The 19876-nt window shown below is 36.6% G+C and overlaps 1 protein-coding gene across 1 annotated transcript; it reads left to right on the plus strand.

The window, feature by feature from the left end:
* Positions 1-15834: 15834 nt before the first annotated feature.
* On the plus strand, positions 15835-18033 carry LOC139863316 (uncharacterized). Its single transcript, XM_071851950.1, has one exon. The coding sequence runs from the start codon at positions 15835-15837 to the stop codon at positions 18031-18033; it is 2199 nt and encodes a 732-aa protein (XP_071708051.1).
* The last annotated feature ends 1843 nt before the right edge of the window (positions 18034-19876 follow it).

The following is a 19876-nucleotide window of genomic DNA, read 5'->3' on the forward strand; positions in this document are numbered from 1 at the left end:
ATGATATTAAACTCATTTGATTTACCGTTAGAATAATAATATATAATCTCTAAGACATTAGCGATTATATAATTGCCATGTTGAACGAAGATAAATGATGTAGAACGTCATGTAGAACGAAGATAATCGAGGCAGGACATCATGTAGTATGATGATTATGCAAGAGGTACAGACTGTGAATTTGAGGCGTGTAGTGTTGAGGATTGTGCTGCGGATGCTGTTGTTGGTGGTACTGGTGTTGCCGGTGCTGTTGTTGAAGCTGGTAAGTTTTGCACCATATTTTCCAAATTGATTACTCGAGCGTGAAGCTCGTTGACTTCTTTCATTATTCCGGGATGATTGTCGGTTCGGACGAGCGGATGAATAAGATGTAGAACTGTAGATATTACGTAATCATTTCTAGCTATTCTGGCAAAAATGGTGTTTTGGATTGCTTCTCCGGTATGTGCTTCAGGTTATTCGCCAAGAGGTGAATTCAGTTGGTGGAAAGGATCACCTTCTTCTCGTCTCCATTGATTAAGTTGACTACGGACTCATCAGATGAATTAGGGATGGATGATTAGTTGATTCATTCTGGTGACACTGCTTTCGGAGCTTAGGTGAAACTCCATATCGGAATAGCTGTCGAAATCCGAGGAATTCGAACTGGTTGAGGGATTCATCTCGTACGATCAGATGAAGGATTTTCGATAAGAAATAGATTGTAGGATGTAGATTAGTACCCTGCAATACATAATTTACATATGCATATATTATACTAAAATCCCATAAGTTACTGAGGAATCTACGGAAGCTGTCAGGCAAAGTCTACAGTAATAGATACGCTAAGATATGAATTTTTGTCTGTACACTATTCATGCAATCCAGGCAGTAATATATATCTAGATTAAGAATGATAAGCAAGTGATTCCCTAAGAATGATAAGCAGGTAATTTTCGACAGGAAATGATAAGCAAAACTTTTGACATGCAGACACGGTCGAAGTCCAGACTCACTAATGCATCTAAACAACTATCAGTTAGACACACTAATGCAAGACCTGGTTCGCTAAGACCACCGCTCTGATACCAACTGAAAGGACCCGTCCTAATCCATCTGGACAAAGTCTTCAACAGTTGGTCCCATTGCGAGGTTCTGACCTCTATATGCCTTGAACGACTCCATGTAATATGAGCAAATGCACAGCGGAAGATTTCTTTCATACCTGAGAATAAACATGCTTTAAAGTGTCAACCAAAAGGTTGGTGAGTTCATAAGTTAATCATAAAACAACAAAATTCATCATTTTGATAGACCACAAGATTTAAATCCTGCATGGTACAAATGGGCCCGAATCCTATACCCACCTGTAATATACATGCGATATCTTTTAAATACAGTACACCTTTCTCGTGTACGAAATCATCTTTCATAAATCTTAGTAACCGTACACATATCTCGTGCACAAAAATAAATACACATAACCTGTGTATAAAATCATTCTCTCGATACATAACATTCACTTCAATTGGTGGCAATTATCATGTCCACATAATTCAATGGTGGCAATTATCATGTCCACATAATTCAATGGTGGCAATTATCATGTCCACATAATTCAATGGTGGCAATTATCATGTCCACATAATTCAATAATAATCCGCAGAACTTCTGTCTGCATAATAATTCATTCGAGGAATGTTTTGCTTGTGTCTATCTCGTCAAACATTTATAAAAGCATTTCATGTATTCGCAGTTCAAAATATATTTCAAAAGCAATTAATAAAGCAGTTGTAAAAGCAGCGCATGTATTCTCAGTCCCAAAAATGTAAAGAGTAAAAGGGAATCAAATGAACTCACTGTAACACCCTAGTTATTATCGTACAGAAGTGTATATAGTGTACATAAAGCGAGGGGAACTGTGTGTAATTAAACTGTGATCAGAATCTGTTCAGACCATAGTGCGCGTCGCGCACCCTTAAAGGAGCGCGTCGCGCACTACTACTGTAGCCGGGTTCTTTTTCTTTTAATCAGATATTTTGGAAGGGTATTGAGGTAATTTCACTTGGGGACGAGTTAAGGTCACAGATCAGTGATTTGGGTGAGTCATAACTCCACTTTCAACAACCATTTTCATCCTACTTTAATTCTAGTAAGAGAAACCCAAAATTTAGAGAGGTAAAGCTCAAGTAAAGGAAGAAGGAGCTAGTTTCGGGTCTTAGCTTGGGTTATAAAGTTGTTCATCTCCTCGCTAGCTACAATTTGGTTGTGTTGGTAAGTTCTAATTTTGATTTCCTTGATTTAATTTGTTTAAAGGTTAGAACTTGGGTTAGTGATGAACACAAAACCCATTAATGGTGATTTTGGGGGTTTTGGGTAAGATTGAGTCATTAGGACTCAAGGATGACTAACCTAGGGTTTCAAGGTAATAATTGGTGTTATTGAGTCTATAATGGTTAGTTATTCACTAGCTTACTTGTGTTGTTAATAAAATTGGTGCTAGGGTTCATGGTGGACTTGAAATGGGTCAAATGGGTAGGTTTGACCTAGTGGGTTAAATTATGTATGAAAACACCCTATTTATGTGTTGATGGAATTCTTAGAACCTTAATCGCTAGCTTTTAGTGATTAGTTGGGAGTATTGACCTCTAATGAGTGTTTATAGTGCAAATGGGTCATAAATACACTAGTGGGTCTAGTTGGTGGAAAGTCCAACTTATTATGTGAATTAATTGAGAATTAATTGTGTTAGGTGACTCGCTTTGAAGTTACAAGTGTTATTGGAAATCTCGCCAAGTCGACAAGGTGAGTGGAATGATTATACATGTGTGTATATAATGTATCTATTTGTAGGGCGGGGAAGGGGCCGGGGTATATGTTGTTTATACCACCAAGAGTTAGTGATATATTTCATTGTACACTAACGATGGATATTTCGTTGTCCAAATTGCCCAAGAGTTAGTGATATATTTCGTTGTACACTAACGATTGCTTGAACGGATATTTCGTTGTCCGTGTCACCTCGGGGTTAGTGATATATTTCGTTGTACACTAACGGTTGTTATGAACACCGATGGGAAATTCGAAGTACCATTCCCTTGTGTGTTGGTTAACCTTAATTATGCGTTGTATTGTCGTATATTATATCATTCGGGTTATATATATGCTATTGTGGTGCTAGCTTGTGATCTTGAAGGGTTTAGAGTTATACTTGCGATGGTATGCTATGTAAATTGCTAGCGTGTATGAGGTAATTGTGTAAGTGCTTGCAAGTAGGTGTATTATATATGTATATGTATAATTATTGCATTCACTAAGCGTTAGCTTACCCTCTCGTTGTTTACCTTTTTAGGATCCGGCTTGGTTAAAGGAAAAGGTATTCGCTTGGACTAGTGGCGCCTCGGGGGTTTTAGCTTTTTGGAAGTTCGACCAAGATTTGGGTAGTTTAACCCCAAACACCATGCTCTAGTGACGTTTGGCAATTAAACTTTTTTGTGGTCGAAACTCGTATTTCGTACTTAATGGCATTTTGGGCATATGTGGGCCCCGCAATGTAAAACTCGTTTTATCATTGATTCGTGCTTGTTTTACTTATACTAATATGATGTGAAAAGCATTTCGCCTAAAAATGATGGGAAGTGTTAGATCTTTTTACGAAAACGGAACATTTTGGACAGCGGGCTGCCAGGCCCTGTGCGCGCAGCGCACAGGTAGGGGTGCGCGCCGCGCACCCAGCCTGGGCAGGCCTGCTTCGAATTTTTTTTTATTTCGCAGTTTTGGTTGGTTTACGGGTTGGGTCGTTACAAGTGGTATCAGAGCATGGTCTAAGGGATTTATCTGACTTGAGATAGGTGCCTAGACTTAGACTTTTGTGTTGTGGAATTATATGCGGGACTTGTAGGACTACGGGTCAGTGCGGGGTTTGGCTAGTTCTTTGATGCATAAGTGGACAACTATGCTATGTTATGATGTTACTAATCGTGTGATATCGTTTTGAACATCGAGCAAGATGATTATGATACGTTTGAGCATGGCACGGCATGTGAGCATAATAGTGAGTCGCGAGCACTATTATGGTTGCAAGTCAAGTCAAGCAAGGATGTGCGACAAGTATCGAGCTAGATGTGGTGTGTGTGCGGTCATATGCATAGGTATATATGTGTATTAAATTGTTGGTGATGTCTAATCCGTTTTTAATCTTTAGAATGAAGACGTGAAAAGGAACGAATACGAATGGCAATGGTGGTCCCTCTCATGTAGAGGAAGATGAGATGACTACCAAGATCGAGACCGCTTTAGAAAACTATGTTTCGGTTTTCTCATGAAGGGTTAAACAAATATTCGAAGAGTCGGTTTCGGAACAAATTGTTGATATGATTCAAGAACGGATGACTAATGCCGTTAAAGAAGAAGTGGAAAAGAGGTTTCCTAGACCTCAAAATGTGGGCGAGTTGGAGTTTAGCTATAAGAACTTCTTGGCGACTAAGCCTCCTCACTTTCACGGGGATCCCGACCCCATGAAAAATGTGGCTTGGATCTCCGATGTTGAAGGTTGTTTTCGCATGACCGAGTGCCCACCCGAGAAGAAGACTAGACTTGCTACTAGTTTGTTGAGGGGTCATGCTAAAGATTGGCTCGATGGTAAAATTGATATGGTGGGTGATGCGGCTTTTGTAGGTTTATCTTGGGCTGATTTCAAGAAAGAGTTTTTCCTTGAATATCGTACGCAAGCGGATCTTTCCAAATTGCGCAACGAGCTAAGGAACATGCGTCAAGGGTCTTTGGACCTAAACACTCTCAAAACCAACTTTCTTGCTAAGGCACGTTTTTGCCCCGAGTATGCGGGAAATGATCAAATGCTAATGGAAGACTTTCATGCAACCCTTAGAGATGATTTGAAGGGTAAAATTAGTATCGGTCATGTTGAGACTTTTGCTAAGCTTTTGGCGGTGGCGAAGGGGTTTGAAGCGCAAGCTCCGAGTCCGGTTAGTTATGCGCCAAGTAAAAGAAAGTTTGAAGCTTCTAGTTTTTCGAACAAGAAGAGTAAAGGAGTATGCGAAAGTGTTGGTAGCGTGAAGAAGGGTGCTCCTAGTGTTCACGTGACCACATGTTACAATTGTGGGCAAAAAGGTCACTACTCTCATGATTGCCCAAACCCGCGTACTAATGTGATCACATGTTTTAATTGTCTACAAGAAGGGCACCGAAAGTCGGAGTGTCCCGAACTCCGAAATGATCAAGTTAAGAGAATAGAGAAGGCGGCGGGGTCGGCTAGGGGACGTAATTATTTGATGACCAATGACGAAGCCAAGCAATCCAATGAAGTCGTTTCAGGTACTTTCATGGTTAACTCTAATCCGGCAAGGATTCTATTTGATAGTGGTGCAAATTTATCGTTTGTGTCTCCAAAATTTGTTCCTAAACTTAATAAACTGTTAGCTAAGTTAAGTCGTCCGGTAGAAGTCGAAATAGCGGATGGCAAGACGGTGCTAGTGGTTGATGTGTGTAAGAATTGTAATGTTCTGTTTGGTTCCGAGAACTTTAATATTGATCTCAGTCCGATGACGTTGGGTGATTTTGATAGCGTGGTTGGTATGGATTGGCTCGATCATAATAGAGCCGATATTGCGTGCCATGAAAAATCTATTCGTGTGAAGACCCCAAGTGGGGGAGAGTTAATTATTCATGGTGATAAACGAAGGAGACCGGTGCCGATATGCACTTTTGCACGGGCACGTCGTCTCGTTGTTATCGGTGGCATGGCTTTCCTTGCTCATGTTTTTGATACTCATGATGAGCCACCACCTATTCGTGAAATTCCGGTGGTAAGTGAATTTGAAGATGTTTTTCCGGATGAGTTACCGGGTGTTCCGGCGGAAAGACAAGTCGAATTTCGCATTGAGTTGGTTCCGGGAGCTACTCCCATTGCTAAAACTCATTATCGTTTAGCACCAACGGAAATGCAAGAATTGTTGAATCAAATTCAAGAGTTACTTGAGAAGGGTTTTATTCGACCGAGTGCTTCGCCATGGGGTGCTCCGGTCTTGTTCGTGAAGAAGAAAGATGGTAGTATGCGTATATAGTATGCGTATATGCATCGACTATCGGGAGTTAAATAAAGTGACGATCAAAAATCGTTATCCGTTGCCTAGGATTGACGATTTGTTCGACCAACTTCAAGGCGCTAAGTACTTCTCAAAAATTGACCTACGGTCCGGCTATCATCAAATGCGAGTCCGTGAGGAAGATATCGAGAAAATGGCCTTTCGTACTCGTTATGGGCATTTTGAATTTGTGGTTATGCCTTTCGGTCTTACGAATGCACCGGCGGCGTTCATGGATCTTATGAACCGAGTGTGCCAACCTATGTTGGACAAGTCGGTAATTGTGTTCATTGACGATATTCTTGTCTATTCTAAGAGCATGACGGAGCATGAACACCACTTGTGTGAAGTATTGAAGACGTTGAGAAGAGAGAAGTTGTATGCTAAATTCTCAAAATGTGAATTTTGGCTAAGGGAGGTTCAATTCCTTGGCCATATTGTGAACAAGAATGGTATTCAAGTGGATCCGGGGAAGATAGAGACGGTAAAGGATTGGGGACGACCGACTACGCCTACGGAAATCCGAAGTTTTCTCGGATTGGCCGGTTACTATTGTCGGTTTATCCAAGACTTTTCTAAAATTGCTTCTCCAATGACGAGATTGACGAGGAAGAACGCGAGTTTTAATTGGGAAAACGAGCAAGAAATCGCTTTTCAATTATTGAAGGAGAAATTGTGTAAAGCTTCGGTCTTAGTATTGCCGGAAGGTGTAGATGATATGATGGTCTATTGTGATGCTTCTTTGAATGGGCTCGGGTGTGTTCTAATGCAACGAGGTAAAGTCATCACTTACGCCTCTCGCCAATTAAAGGAACATGAAAAGAGATACCCGACTCATGATCTCGAATTAGCGGCGGTGGTCCATGCTTTGAAAATTTGGCGCCATTACTTGTATGGTGTCAAGTGTACGATTTATTCGGATCACAAGAGTTTAAAACATCTTTTTGATCAACGGGATTTGAACTATCGTCAACGTAGATGGATGGATGTGGTGAAGGACTATGATTGTGAGATACTCTATCATCCGGGCAAAGCGAATGTGGTCGCGGATGCGTTAAGCCGAAAGAGTCACCACCCAGCGTTACGATTGGGATTGTTACATATGATTATTACTAACGATTTTCTCGAAAAGCTTGGTGAAGTTCAAATAGAGGCTTATGTTCATAACAAGCATGCGGAACGAATCGTGGGGCAATCGAAATCCATTACTATGGGTTCGCGTGGGTTGTTATATTTTCAAGAAAGAGTATGGGTGCCAAAGATGGGTGACTTCCGAAAGGTGCTTCTTGATGAAGCGCATAAGTCTAAATATTCTATTCATCCGGGTGCGACAAAGATGTACCTCGATTTGAAGAAAGATTATTGGTGGCCGGGCATGAAACGCGACGTTGTTAAGTATGTTGAGCAATGCGTCACGTGTTTGCAAGTTAAAGCCGAACACCAAAAGCCGTATGCTAAGTTGCAACCGCTAGAAATTCCAATGTGGAAGTGGGAGCATATTATCATTGATTTTATTACCAAGTTGCCGAAAACGGCAAGAACCCAATTTGACACTATTTGGGTGATTGTCGATAGATTGACGAAGAGTGCGTTGTTTCTTCCTATTAAAGAAGCAATATCGTCGGAGGCACTCGCGAAGATGTTCATTAAAGAGGTGATATCGAGACATGGCGTTCCCGCGTCTATTGTTTCGGATCGGGACACGCGTTTTACTTCTCGATTTTGGAAGAAGTTTCATGAAGACATGGGTACGAGGGTGAATATGAGTACGGCGTATCATCCTCAAACGGATGGTCAAACCGAACGTACGAATCAAACATTGGAGGATATGTTACGTGCGTGTATTATTGATTTTGGCGGTAGTTGGGACGAACATTTACCATTGGTGAAATTCTCGTACAATAATAGTTTTCACTCTAGTATTGGAATGCCACCATATGAGATGTTATACGGTAGGAGGTGTCAAACCCTGATTTGTTGGGGCGAAGTGGGTCAAATGGAAGTCGGGAGCACCGACTTGGTATTGGAGACAAATAGCAAAATCGATATGATTCGGGCTCGTTTAAAGGCGGTGCAAGATAGACAAAAGTCTTACGTCGATAAACGTAGGCGACCAATAGAATTTGAAGAAGGCGATATGGTGATGCTTAAGGTTTCGCCATGGAAGGGTATTATTCGGTTTCGAAAACGGGGAAAGTTAGCTCCTCGGTTTATTGGGCCATTTAAGGTTTTAGCTCGTGTTGGTGAAGTTGTGTATCGTTTGGAATTACCCGAAGAGCTTGCGGGGATCCACAATACATTTCATGTTTCCCATCTCCGTAAGTTTCTTGCGGATGATTCATCATGGATGCCATTAGATGAGATCGAATTAAACAACAAGTTAGAGTATGTTGAGGAGCTGATAGCTATACTTGATGAGAAGGTGAAAATGTTGCGTAACAAAGAGGTGAGGACCTTCAAGGTCCAATGGCGTCGTAGTAAAGGTTCCGAATTTACATGGGAACCCGAAAAATTTGTGTTGGTTTATCTTCCTGCTTGTCATGCAGCTTGGATCGCGAGGACGCGCTCCGATTCAAGTGGGGGAGAGCTGTAACACCCTAGTTATTATCGTACAGAAGTGTATATAGTGTACATAAAGCAAGGGGAACTGTGTGTAATTAAACTGTGATCAGAATCTGTTCAGACCATAGTGCGCGCCGCGCAGCCTTAAAGGAGCGCGCCGCGCACCACTACTGTAGCCGGGTTCTTTTTCTTTTAATCAGATATTTTGGAAGGGTATTGAGGTAATTTCACTTGGGGATGAGTTAAGGTCACAGATCAGTGGTTTGGGTGAGTCATAACTCCACTTTCAACAACCATTTTCATCCTACTTTAATTCTAGTAAGAGAAACCCAAAATTTAGAGAGAGAAAGCTCAAGTAAAGGAAGAAGGAGCTAGTTTCGGGTCTTAGCTTGGGTTATAAAGTTGTTCATCTCCTCGCTAGCTACAATTTGGTTGTGTTGGTAAGTTCTAATTTTGATTTCCTTGATTTAATTTGTTTAAAGGTTAGAACTTGGGTTAGTGATGAACACAAAACCCATTAATGGTGATTTTGGGGGTTTTGGGTAAGATTGAGTCATTAGGACTCAAGGATGACTAACCTAGGGTTTCAAGGTAATAATTGGTGTTATTGAGTCTATAATGGTTAGTTATTCACTAGCTTACTTGTGTTGTTAATAAAATTGGTTCTAGGGTTCATGGTGGACTTGAAATGGGTCAAATGGGTAGGTTTGACCTAGTGGGTTAAATTATGTATGAAAACACCCTATTTATGTGTTGATAGAAGTCTTAGAACCATAATGGCTAGCTTTTAGTGATTAGTTGGGAGTATTGACCTCTAATGAGTGTTTATAGTGCAAATGGGTCATAAATACACTAGTGGGTCTAGTTGGTGGAAAGTCCAACTTATTATGTGAATTAATTGAGAATTAATTGTATTAGGTGACTCGCTTTGAAGTTACAAGTGTTATTGGAAATCTCGCCAAGTCGACAGGGTGAGTGGAATGATTATACATGTGTGTATATAATGTATCTATTTGTAGGGCGGGGAAGGGGCCGGGGTATATGTTGTTTATACCACCAAGAGTTAGTGATATATTTCGTTGTACACTAACGATGGATATTTCGTTGTCCAAATTGCCCAAGAGTTAGTGATATATTTCGTTGTACACTAACGATTGCTTGAACGGATATTTCGTTGTCCGTGTCACCTCGGGGTTAGTGATATATTTCGTTGTACACTAACGGTTGTTATGAACACCGATGGGAAATTCGAAGTACCATTCCCTTGTGTGTTGGTTAACCTTAATTATACGTTGTATTGTAGTATATTATATCATTCGGGTTATATATATGCTATTGTGGTGCTAGCTTGTGATCTTGAAGGGTTTAGAGTTATACTTGCGATGGTATGCTATGTAAATTGCTAGCGTGTATGAGGTAATTGTGTAAGTGCTTGCAAGTAGGTGTATTATATATGTATATGTATAATTATTGCATTCAATAAGCGTTAGCTTACCCTCTCGTTGTTTACCTTTTTAGGATCCGGCTTGGTTAAAGGAAAAGGTATTCGCTTGGACTAGTGGCGCCTCGGGGGTTTTAGCTTTTTGGAAGTTCGACCAAGATTTGGGTAGTTTAACCCCAAACACCATGCTCTAGTGACGTTTGGCAATTAAACTTTTTTGTGGTCGAAACTCGTATTTCGTACTTAATGGCATTTTGGGCATATGTGGGCCTCGCAATGTAAAACTCGTTTTATCATTGATTCGTGCTTGTTTTACTTATACTAATATGATGTGAAAAGCATTTCGCCTAAAAATGATGGGAAGTGTTAGATCTTTTTACGAAAACGGAACATTTTGGACAGCGGGCTGCCAGGCCCTGTGCGCGCAGCGCACAGGTAGGGGTGCGCGCCGCGCACCCAGCCTGGGCAGGCCTGCTTCGAATTTTTTTTTATTTCGCAGTTTTGGTTGGTTAACGGGTTGGGTCGTTACACTCACATAATGTATTTTGTAGTAAAAATACATATGACTATATTGGACAATACAGGGTTGGCCTCGGATTCACGAACCTATATCAAGTATATATATTAACACATATAATTGTAATAGAATAAATTTATATTTTATATTTTTAGTTGTATGTTATATATATTTATTTTGTAAACTAATTAATATTTACACATATAGTTGTATTAATCTATATATGTTTGTAATTTAGTATTATATCAAAACTCAATAATTTGTTATATGTAATATTAATATAGTTATGTATTAAGTATAGTTTTATATAAATAAATATTTATTCGTATAATCTTAATAACAGGAATAATATTAATAATAATGATACTTATAATAATAATAATAATAATAATAATAATAATAATAATAATAATAATAATAATAATAATGTTAATATTGATATTAAAATGATAATAATGATAAAATATATAAAAATTTTAATAATGATAGTAATAATAATATTAATGATAATAATAATAAAATGCATTATTTTTATAATAATAATAATAATAATAATAATAATAATAATAATAATAATAATAATAATAATAATAATAATAATAATAATAATAATAATAATAATAAATGATAATACTTATTTTAATACTAATAATGATATTACTAATAATAATAATGACAAAATAATATTATTCAAAATCTTTAATCTATATATTTATGATACTTAATAATATTCATAACCCTCATAATAATGTTAATAATAATAATAATAATAATAATAATAATAATAATAATAATAATAATAATAATACTAATACTAATAATAAATGTAATAATAATAATAATATACTAAATATAATAAATATACCAATCAGTTGTTTGTTTCTGCATCCAGTCCGTTAACAGCCCAAGCAACATAATCGGCCCAACAGTCTCTTAACTAGTCCAATGGTACAACCGGTCCAATCAAATCAATTAAACAAGGGTCCAGTACATATATCCGGTTAGCAGGTCAAATTGTACTCCGTGTGTGTTTCTGTTATCGGCTCCAAAAGTGGATCGAGGATAGAAGGGTCAAGAACGCATGAACACCACGGTTCATGGGGCTTTCGGTTCTTCAATCAAATGATCGATCAAACAGCAAACATCAACAAATCCTTCTCCGATTTAATCGGTTTCTTCGCTTGAGCTTGTAAATCAAGATTTTAGTCTCAGACTGAATTAAAACGATTTAGCGAAAGGTAAACTTTCAGATCTCTTAGAATAATTTTCATGATTCTTTCTGGAATTTAATAGATCCCAACTCGTTATTTTCAACTCAAATTTGTTAGTCAAAATTCGAAATAAAAAGTCAACTAAATTTCGTGATTAAATTTCGAATGATATTCGATGTTTATAGTTATGAAAATAATCCACGAGGGTTAGATGATTGATTTGGAACCTCTTTTGAGAAGAAATCGTGATCTAAATCGGGCTTGATCAAAAGTTCACCATTTAATTTCGTTCATGGTGGTCTTCAAATTTTTAATAATGAATCTGCTAAAATGTAATAATTTTAGTTGTTGTTAATACACAAAAAAAATTGAGCACGAAGTGTAGGGTTCATATATAAAGAACAGAGTCAAATTCAATTTGTGGTAACAAACATGAATGGATTGGTTTAATATTTTGAATATATTATAGATATGAATGAATGTGAATTAGGGATTGCAGTTATAATTGTTGTTGTGATATGTGGAAAAAAAATAACCTCTGTAGTTAAATTTTGTGATAGGTGTTAACCCGGATGGTCTTGGTTGATAGCTGCCACAATTTATAAAACAATACAGTGGATATTGAATTTGCACCTAAGGGTGTTTGTTTATTTATGATGATTGCAGGTAGTTTCATTATGAAACAGAATCAAAGTAGTAGCAGGGAAGGTGTTGAAGAATGGATGTTTGTGATGGTTTTAAGGTTCATGAAGAAAGACAAGAATTGGGAATGTGATTGTCGTGAAAAGATGGTGATGGTTTTAACAGGAAAACGGTAGCACAACAGCATCATTTGATGGTGTTTTGGGTCGTTTATCTTGGACAGAACAGATACATAATAGAAACAGTTAGTAGGAGCGAGTGGTGTTAGTTACCTTAATGAGTTTTGTTTGTAGCTGGAATAGGAATAGAAACAAAACAGATTGTAGATGGTGTCTGTTTGGTGTCTAACAGAAATGGAAATGAAACTGCAGCAGAAGGTGGAATAACAGCAATAGCAAAAATGTAGTTGGTGTGGTTTCAAGTGTTGATGATCGAAAACAGTAACTTACAAGCTATGGTGGTTCAATTGAGGTGGGGTTTATGGTTGGTGATAGGTGACCGATGGTGGATCACGATGGTAGGTTTTAAAGGTGATGCAAGATGGTCACGATGGTTGATCAAGGTGATGAGAAAAGTGTCAAGTATGTATAGATATATATAGAATAGATCGATGGGTTGAGTACATGTTATATGTGTTCTGCATATATAATTATGTATATGTAGAGAAGTAGATAGATGTAATTGATGATTGAAACATTAACATAAAGGAACGAATACTTAAAGTGGTGGGGTTTTGTGGTTTTGTTTTCAACATGATGTATGTATATATTAAATATATAATTCATATTGGAAGTAAAAATTAAGCACAGTTCAAATCAAGAATAGTAATAGAGTCTATAATTTGGTTATTGAATGTGATTGAATGAGTGATCCCATAATTATCATTGTTTATGTATATATCATACTAGTAAATGGAAAGAATCAAACAAATACTCAGTAATTTTTACTTTAATCATTAATCAATCAGTTGACTCATGGTTTACTAGTGATCAAGATGAATCATGTGAATTTAAATTGTCTGACATTACCGACTGTTTTATTAGAGTATTATTTCGTACTTCGTTGATAAACAATAGCGTATAAAAGTGTTCGGAAAATCTCAAAATTTTAAATTAAATTTATTTAGTGACGATCGAATGATAAATGAGTGTTACTATTGTTTACTAAATAAATTTCGAAATTATATTTATATATTCAATATACCTTATATATATATATATATATATATATATATATATATATATATATATATATATATATATATATATATATATATATAATAATTATTATATATTGTTTTATTTTACATAGTTAATTCCAATATAATATATTTCAAATTATTATTTATATATATTTAAATATATACATATTTATTTACAAGCAATTGTTCGTGAATCGTCGGGAACCGTCGAAGTGTAATTGAATATATGAAATAGTTCAAAATTTTTGAGACTCAACATTACAGACTTTGCTTATCGTGTCGAAATATTATAAAGATTAAGTTTAAATTTGGTCGGAAATTTTCGGGTCGTCACACAGTGAGTATTTTTAACTCTAGTGTACGCAGTCTATATAGTCAGTAACCGTTTCCCAAACCTTCCGTTACAACCTCAAAAATTGAACTTGCAACCTATCGCAAGGAGTTTGGGGCCTCAAGATATGCTATAACTTTTTTATAACATTAAATATAAAATATCTATTTTCAATTCAATAAAAGTATACAAAATTAATATATGTACGTAAATACAAAATTAATATATATACCTACATAATTTAAAGGGTTAAACATATACTGTACATAATTTCAATTAACCTTAAACGGGTGTCCAAACCGATACTTCAAGAGATATTCTCCTCTTTTTATTTCCACATAATCTCCAATAAAACCTAAATCACCTATCACATATAATACTTATATACGAGTATTATTATTGCCCTAACTAATAATTTTAAATAAAGATAAATCTTTCTAAAAGAAGATACATTCTAAATTTCTGATTAAACACATGATAAATGCTAAATATAAAAAGATAGATTATGACAATAATAAATTGTTATATTTAACCCTTTAATTTTCTCGAATGGTTAGAACTTTGATTTTCATGTTGACCGAAGAATCATTAGCTAAATCAAAGGAAATGGAGGTCCGACGACATTCTCTTCATCAGTTTTGCTCCATACATTTAAAAAACCAAACTAACAGATAGTTACACAAACAAAATTGTAAATCGAACTAATAATGTTAAATTTATATCCAATCTAACCTTAAACATGTTTACTTCTGTTATCTCATTGCTTCTGTTTGTTGCAGGATTTCCTGTGCTAGTCCCTTTGTTAGCTGTTGGGCTGCTTGTGTGATGTTTTTAGGAGCGTGGGTGCTAGTGTTCTTTCTTTGATTCTTCAGGGTGCATTATGTATCTTTGGCTATCTAGGGTTCAAGTATAAATGGGTGTCTCCAGGCTCCTGTTTCTGCACCATCGATACATACATCATCTGCTTCATTCTTCACTTCTTCACTTCTTCATCTTCATCAATTGTGGTTTAACCTCTGTCATTCTCAAGCATTACTACTACTATCATCTCCATTGTAATTTTGGAGATTACTCTTGTATCTGATTACTTTACATCAGTCTTTGTATCTATTATCAATTTTGGCACTTGTTTGTAATCTTGGCACTTGTTTATGTGGTTGAATAATAAGATTGATATTGATTTCTGCTATTTTATCATGGTATCAGAGCGGACAAACTGATCCGGATCTGTTTTTTTTGTTGATGATTGTTCGTTTCCTTCACAAACGAGCAATTAGGGTTTTTGATTGATTCGATTACTGCAGTGATTATCTCTCTGGTGGTATTGTTTCGTTTTGTATGTGCTCTCTGGATCTATCCTGGTCCATCATTTGCCCTAATTTTAATAACAAAATTAGGGTTAGAGGTTTGTTGTCCTGTTTCTGTTTCATCCGATGTGCTATTGCTCTTTCCTGAAAAGAGCACACTGTAAGTCTTCTTCTTTCCACTAAATCTGTGTCTTACTCGTGGGATTCAAGTGAGGTAATCATCCTTGATCTACCAACATTTGATTGGTGTGAAAACCTGGCCCTGATTACTTCGTATACTTGTCTCCTGCACCCATCGGAGTTGTCTAGAAGGGACTCCTTCTAGACCTAATAACTCTATTCTGTCTGTGTCTATTTTTGTTTTATTATCTCCTGTTATTCTTCTAACTGTGCAGGTTGCTTGGCTTGCTGCCTTTTGTGGCTGTTTTCATTATTGCTCATTATTTATTACTCTGCATTGCTGATATTGTTACTATCTGTTTGTTTCTTTTGTGTGTGATTATTGCCTGTTCTGTGTGGTTTTTTACCTGTCTTTTGCCATGGGTGATGGGACTACTGATACTGCTATTACTTTGATAAATAAACTCGATTTTGGTGACCCCTTGTATCTGCATGCTAGTGACACGACTGGTACACCTTTAATATCTGTTAAACTTAAGGGGACTAAAAACTATCAAATATGGAGCAGGTCCATTCTTCTTGCACTTTCAACTAAAAATAAAATAGGGTTTGTAGATGGAACCTGTGTTAAGAATACTACTAATGATGTGCTTTCTTCCCAATGGGATAGGTGTAACTCAGTAGTCTTGTCATGGATACTTGGGTCATTATCTGAGGAGTTATACTGTGGTCAAATTTTTTCTTCAATTGCCTCTGTTGTCTGGACTGAACTAAAAGAAACCTATGACAAGGTTGATGGGTCTAACATGTTTAACTTGCATGCTAAAATTAACACTATTAAGCAAAATGGCTCCAGTGTCTCTGAATACTTTCATAAATTGAATACTTTATGGAAACAATATGATGCCATGCTTAATCTTGTTGCCTGTACTTGTGATGCTGCTACTGGTTTTAAAAAACATGATAAATTAATGAGATGTATGCAGTTTCTTATGGGGCTTGATGACACTTATATGCACACTAGAAGTAATATTCTGATGATTGACCCCTTCCCTGATGTTAAGACTGCATTTGCCATTATTTCTAGAGAAGAATCTCATAGAGGTTCTTCCTCTGGAAATAATAATGCTAAAGTCCAACACTCTGCTTTTGTTGCTCAAACAAATAAACCTAATTTTTCTAATAATGGAGGGAAAAATAGTTTTACAAGACACAACAATCAAAGAGGACCTAATCCTAATCTACAATGCTCCAAGTGTAATAAAATTGGTCACACAATTGACAGGTGCTATAAGATTATTGGCTTCCCACCCAATTTTAAAAAACCCAATAATTCTGGTTTTAATGAAAACTTCAAAGCAAACAATGTTATGTCTGATAATACTTCTACCTCCTCTAATAACCAATCTGGTGTCCTACCAACACCCTCTACTCCCTTGTCCCTCTCAAGTGACCAGATTGCTAAGTTGATGAGCATGTTAAGTGACAGTCCCTCCACTGCTTCAAATATTTCTTCTAATATGTCAGGTATGATATATAACTGCAATGTGTTTTTTAATGAAAATTTCCAAAAGTTTTTCAACTTTAACTCTCAAATTAACAATAATAAAGGATGGATCATAGACTCAGGTGCAAATCAACATATGACAGTTTCTGAAAAATGTCTTGATAATATCATTGATGTGTCAAATCTGAATCTTAAAGTTATCCATCCAAATGGTACTGAAGCCAAAATCAGAAAAATTGGAAATTTAAAACTATCTGATCAAATCACTCTTTATGATGTCCTGGTTGTTCCTGGCTACTGTGTTAGCCTTTTATCTGTAAGTAAAATTGCTATGGATAGTAATTTAAGAATCAGTTTTGACAAAGCTAAGTGTTATATTCAGGATTCTGTGACAAGAACAGTCAAGGGGACTGGTAGTCTTAGTGGTGGCCTTTATATGTTTGATGATGCTCAGCATGCTTCTGTTAAATGTAATTTCTCTGCTATATCTTGTGAGTCTACTATGCTCTGGCATAGCAGGCTTGGTCACCCTTCTCAACCTGTTTTGCATGTCTTAAAACATAAATTAAATCTGGATAATAAAACCATTGAAGAACCTTGTGAAGTCTGCCTTAGGGCAAAACATTCAAGGGATCCTTTTCCCTTGAGTGATCATGTCTCTGTTGCTTTGGGAGATCTTATTCATGTTGACCTTTGGGGTCCTTATAAGACTGCCAGCAGAGAAGGGTTTAAACTATTTCTTACCATTGTTGATGACTACTCTAGGGCTGTCTGGGTGTATATGCTTAAATCAAAAGAAGATGTTTTTGATAACCTAACTAATTTTGTGAATATGATTCTTACTCAATTTGATAAAAGAGTCAAAATTGTCAGATCTGACAATGGAACAGAGTTTGTCAATAATCAATTAAAACATTTTTTTGATACTAAGGGCATCATTCATCAAACTTCTATTGCATATACTCCCCAACAGAATGGTGTAGTTGAAAGGAAACATAGACACCTCCTTAATGTGGCTAGGTCTCTTATGTTTCAGGGGGGGATTCCCTTATTTTTGTGGAGTGATTGCATTTTGACTGCTACTTATCTTATTAACAGAACTCCCTCTTAGGTGCTAGGTGGTAAATCTCCTTTTCAAATGATATATGGCCATGAGCCATCTCTCTCCCATTTAAGAAATTTTGGTTGTCTTGTCTTTTCAAAAATTTTGAATATTTCTGATAAATTTTCTTCTAAATCTGAAAAGTGTGTTCTTATTGGTTATTCCTCTGTCAAAAAAGGTTATAAATTGTGGAGTCTTGATAGAAAACTTGTTTTTTATTCCAGAGATGTTAAATGTTTTGAAAAAATATTTCCCTTTATTCAAATGGATTCAAAGACTTCTGTTAATGATAGAGTTGAGTCTCTTAAGTTCTTTGATCTTTATGTTAGTCAAAATGACACCAATATTTCTAAAAATCCCAATGATGAAGGGGGAGATCACTTAGAAGAAGATGTCTTGATGGCAACCCCTTCAGATAGCCCTGCTACTGAAGGAGGAGGTAGTCAAGATGACTTACATGTTAATGATCAATCTGATCAGATCCCTGAGGGTAGTTTTTCTGAAAACACTTCCTCTGAAACCAACCCTGAGATTGTGCCACCTAACCCTAGGAGGTCTGAGAGACTGTCTTCCCTACCTAGGAGATTAGATGACTATGTGGTTGAGGGTAAAGTCAAATATGGGCTAGAAAGAGTGGTAAACTACTCCAAGTTGAGTGCTGATAATCTGTGTTTTACTGCTTCTCTTAACAAAAGTATTGAACCTACCAATTACTATCAGGCTTCATTAGATCCCAATTGGGTTAATGCCATGAATGAGGAAATGGATGCATTGTATAGGAATAACACATGGGTCTTAACTGATTTACCTCATGGTAGAAAACCCATAGGTTGTAGATGGATTTACAAGATCAAATACAAGTCTAATGGTGAAATTGAGAGGTATAAAGCTAGGTTGGTGGCTAAGGGGTATAGCCAAAAAGAAGGTATAGATTATGAAGAAACTTTTTCTCCTGTTGCTAAAATGGTAACTGTTAGATGTTTACTAACTATTGCTGTTCAAAATAATTGGAAACTGTTTCAACTTGATGTTAATAATGCCTTCTTATATGGTGATCTGTCTGAAGATGTCTATATGCAACTACCTCAAGGTTACTTCCCCCAAAATGAAACTAAAGTATGCAAATTGACCAAGTCATTGTATGGGTTAAAACAAGCTCCTAGACAATGGAATGAAAAATTAACTTTAGCCTTAAAAGAAAATGGGTTTATACAAAGTAAGAATGATTACTCCTTGTTTATCAAGCAATCTGAATCTGTTTTTCTTGCCTTGTTGATCTATGTGGATGACATGGTGATAACTGGAAATGATGAAAAGGAAATTAACAAGGTCAAAATGTTTCTTAAGTCTAAATTCTTAATAAAAGACCTTGGTGAGTTAAAGTATTTCTTGGGTATTGAGGTGTTAAAAACTGATAATGGTCTGTGTTTAAATCAAAGGAAATATTGTCTAGAATTACTTGATGAATTTGGCCTGGTTGGGAGTAAACCTGTTAACACACCCCTTGAACCCAACTTGACTATTTCCTCTGATGCTTCTGTGCATGACCCTGTTCTTGACAACATCACAAATTATCAAAAATTAATTGGGAAACTCATCTATCTTACTATGACCAGACCTGATATATCCTATTCTGTGCAATGTCTGAGTCAATTTATGCATTGTCCCTTACAGTCTCATCTTAAAATTGCTTTAAGGATTCTCAGGTACCTAAAAGGTTCCCCAGGTAAAGGTATATCGATAAGTAAATCTGATTCCACCTCTATCAATGCTTACTCTGATGCTGACTGGGGTAAGTGTCTTTCCACCAGAAAATCGGTAAGTGGCTATGCTGTTTTCTTTTGTGGCTCAC

The sequence above is a fragment of the Rutidosis leptorrhynchoides genome, chromosome 8 (assembly GCF_046630445.1).
Source record: "Rutidosis leptorrhynchoides isolate AG116_Rl617_1_P2 chromosome 8, CSIRO_AGI_Rlap_v1, whole genome shotgun sequence".
NCBI classification, from domain to species: domain Eukaryota; kingdom Viridiplantae; phylum Streptophyta; class Magnoliopsida; order Asterales; family Asteraceae; genus Rutidosis; species Rutidosis leptorrhynchoides.

Coding starts and splice junctions, on each gene's coding strand:
- LOC139863316 (XM_071851950.1), top strand. CDS start 15,835: ATGGGTGATGGGACTACTGATACTGCTATTACTTTGATAAATAAACTC.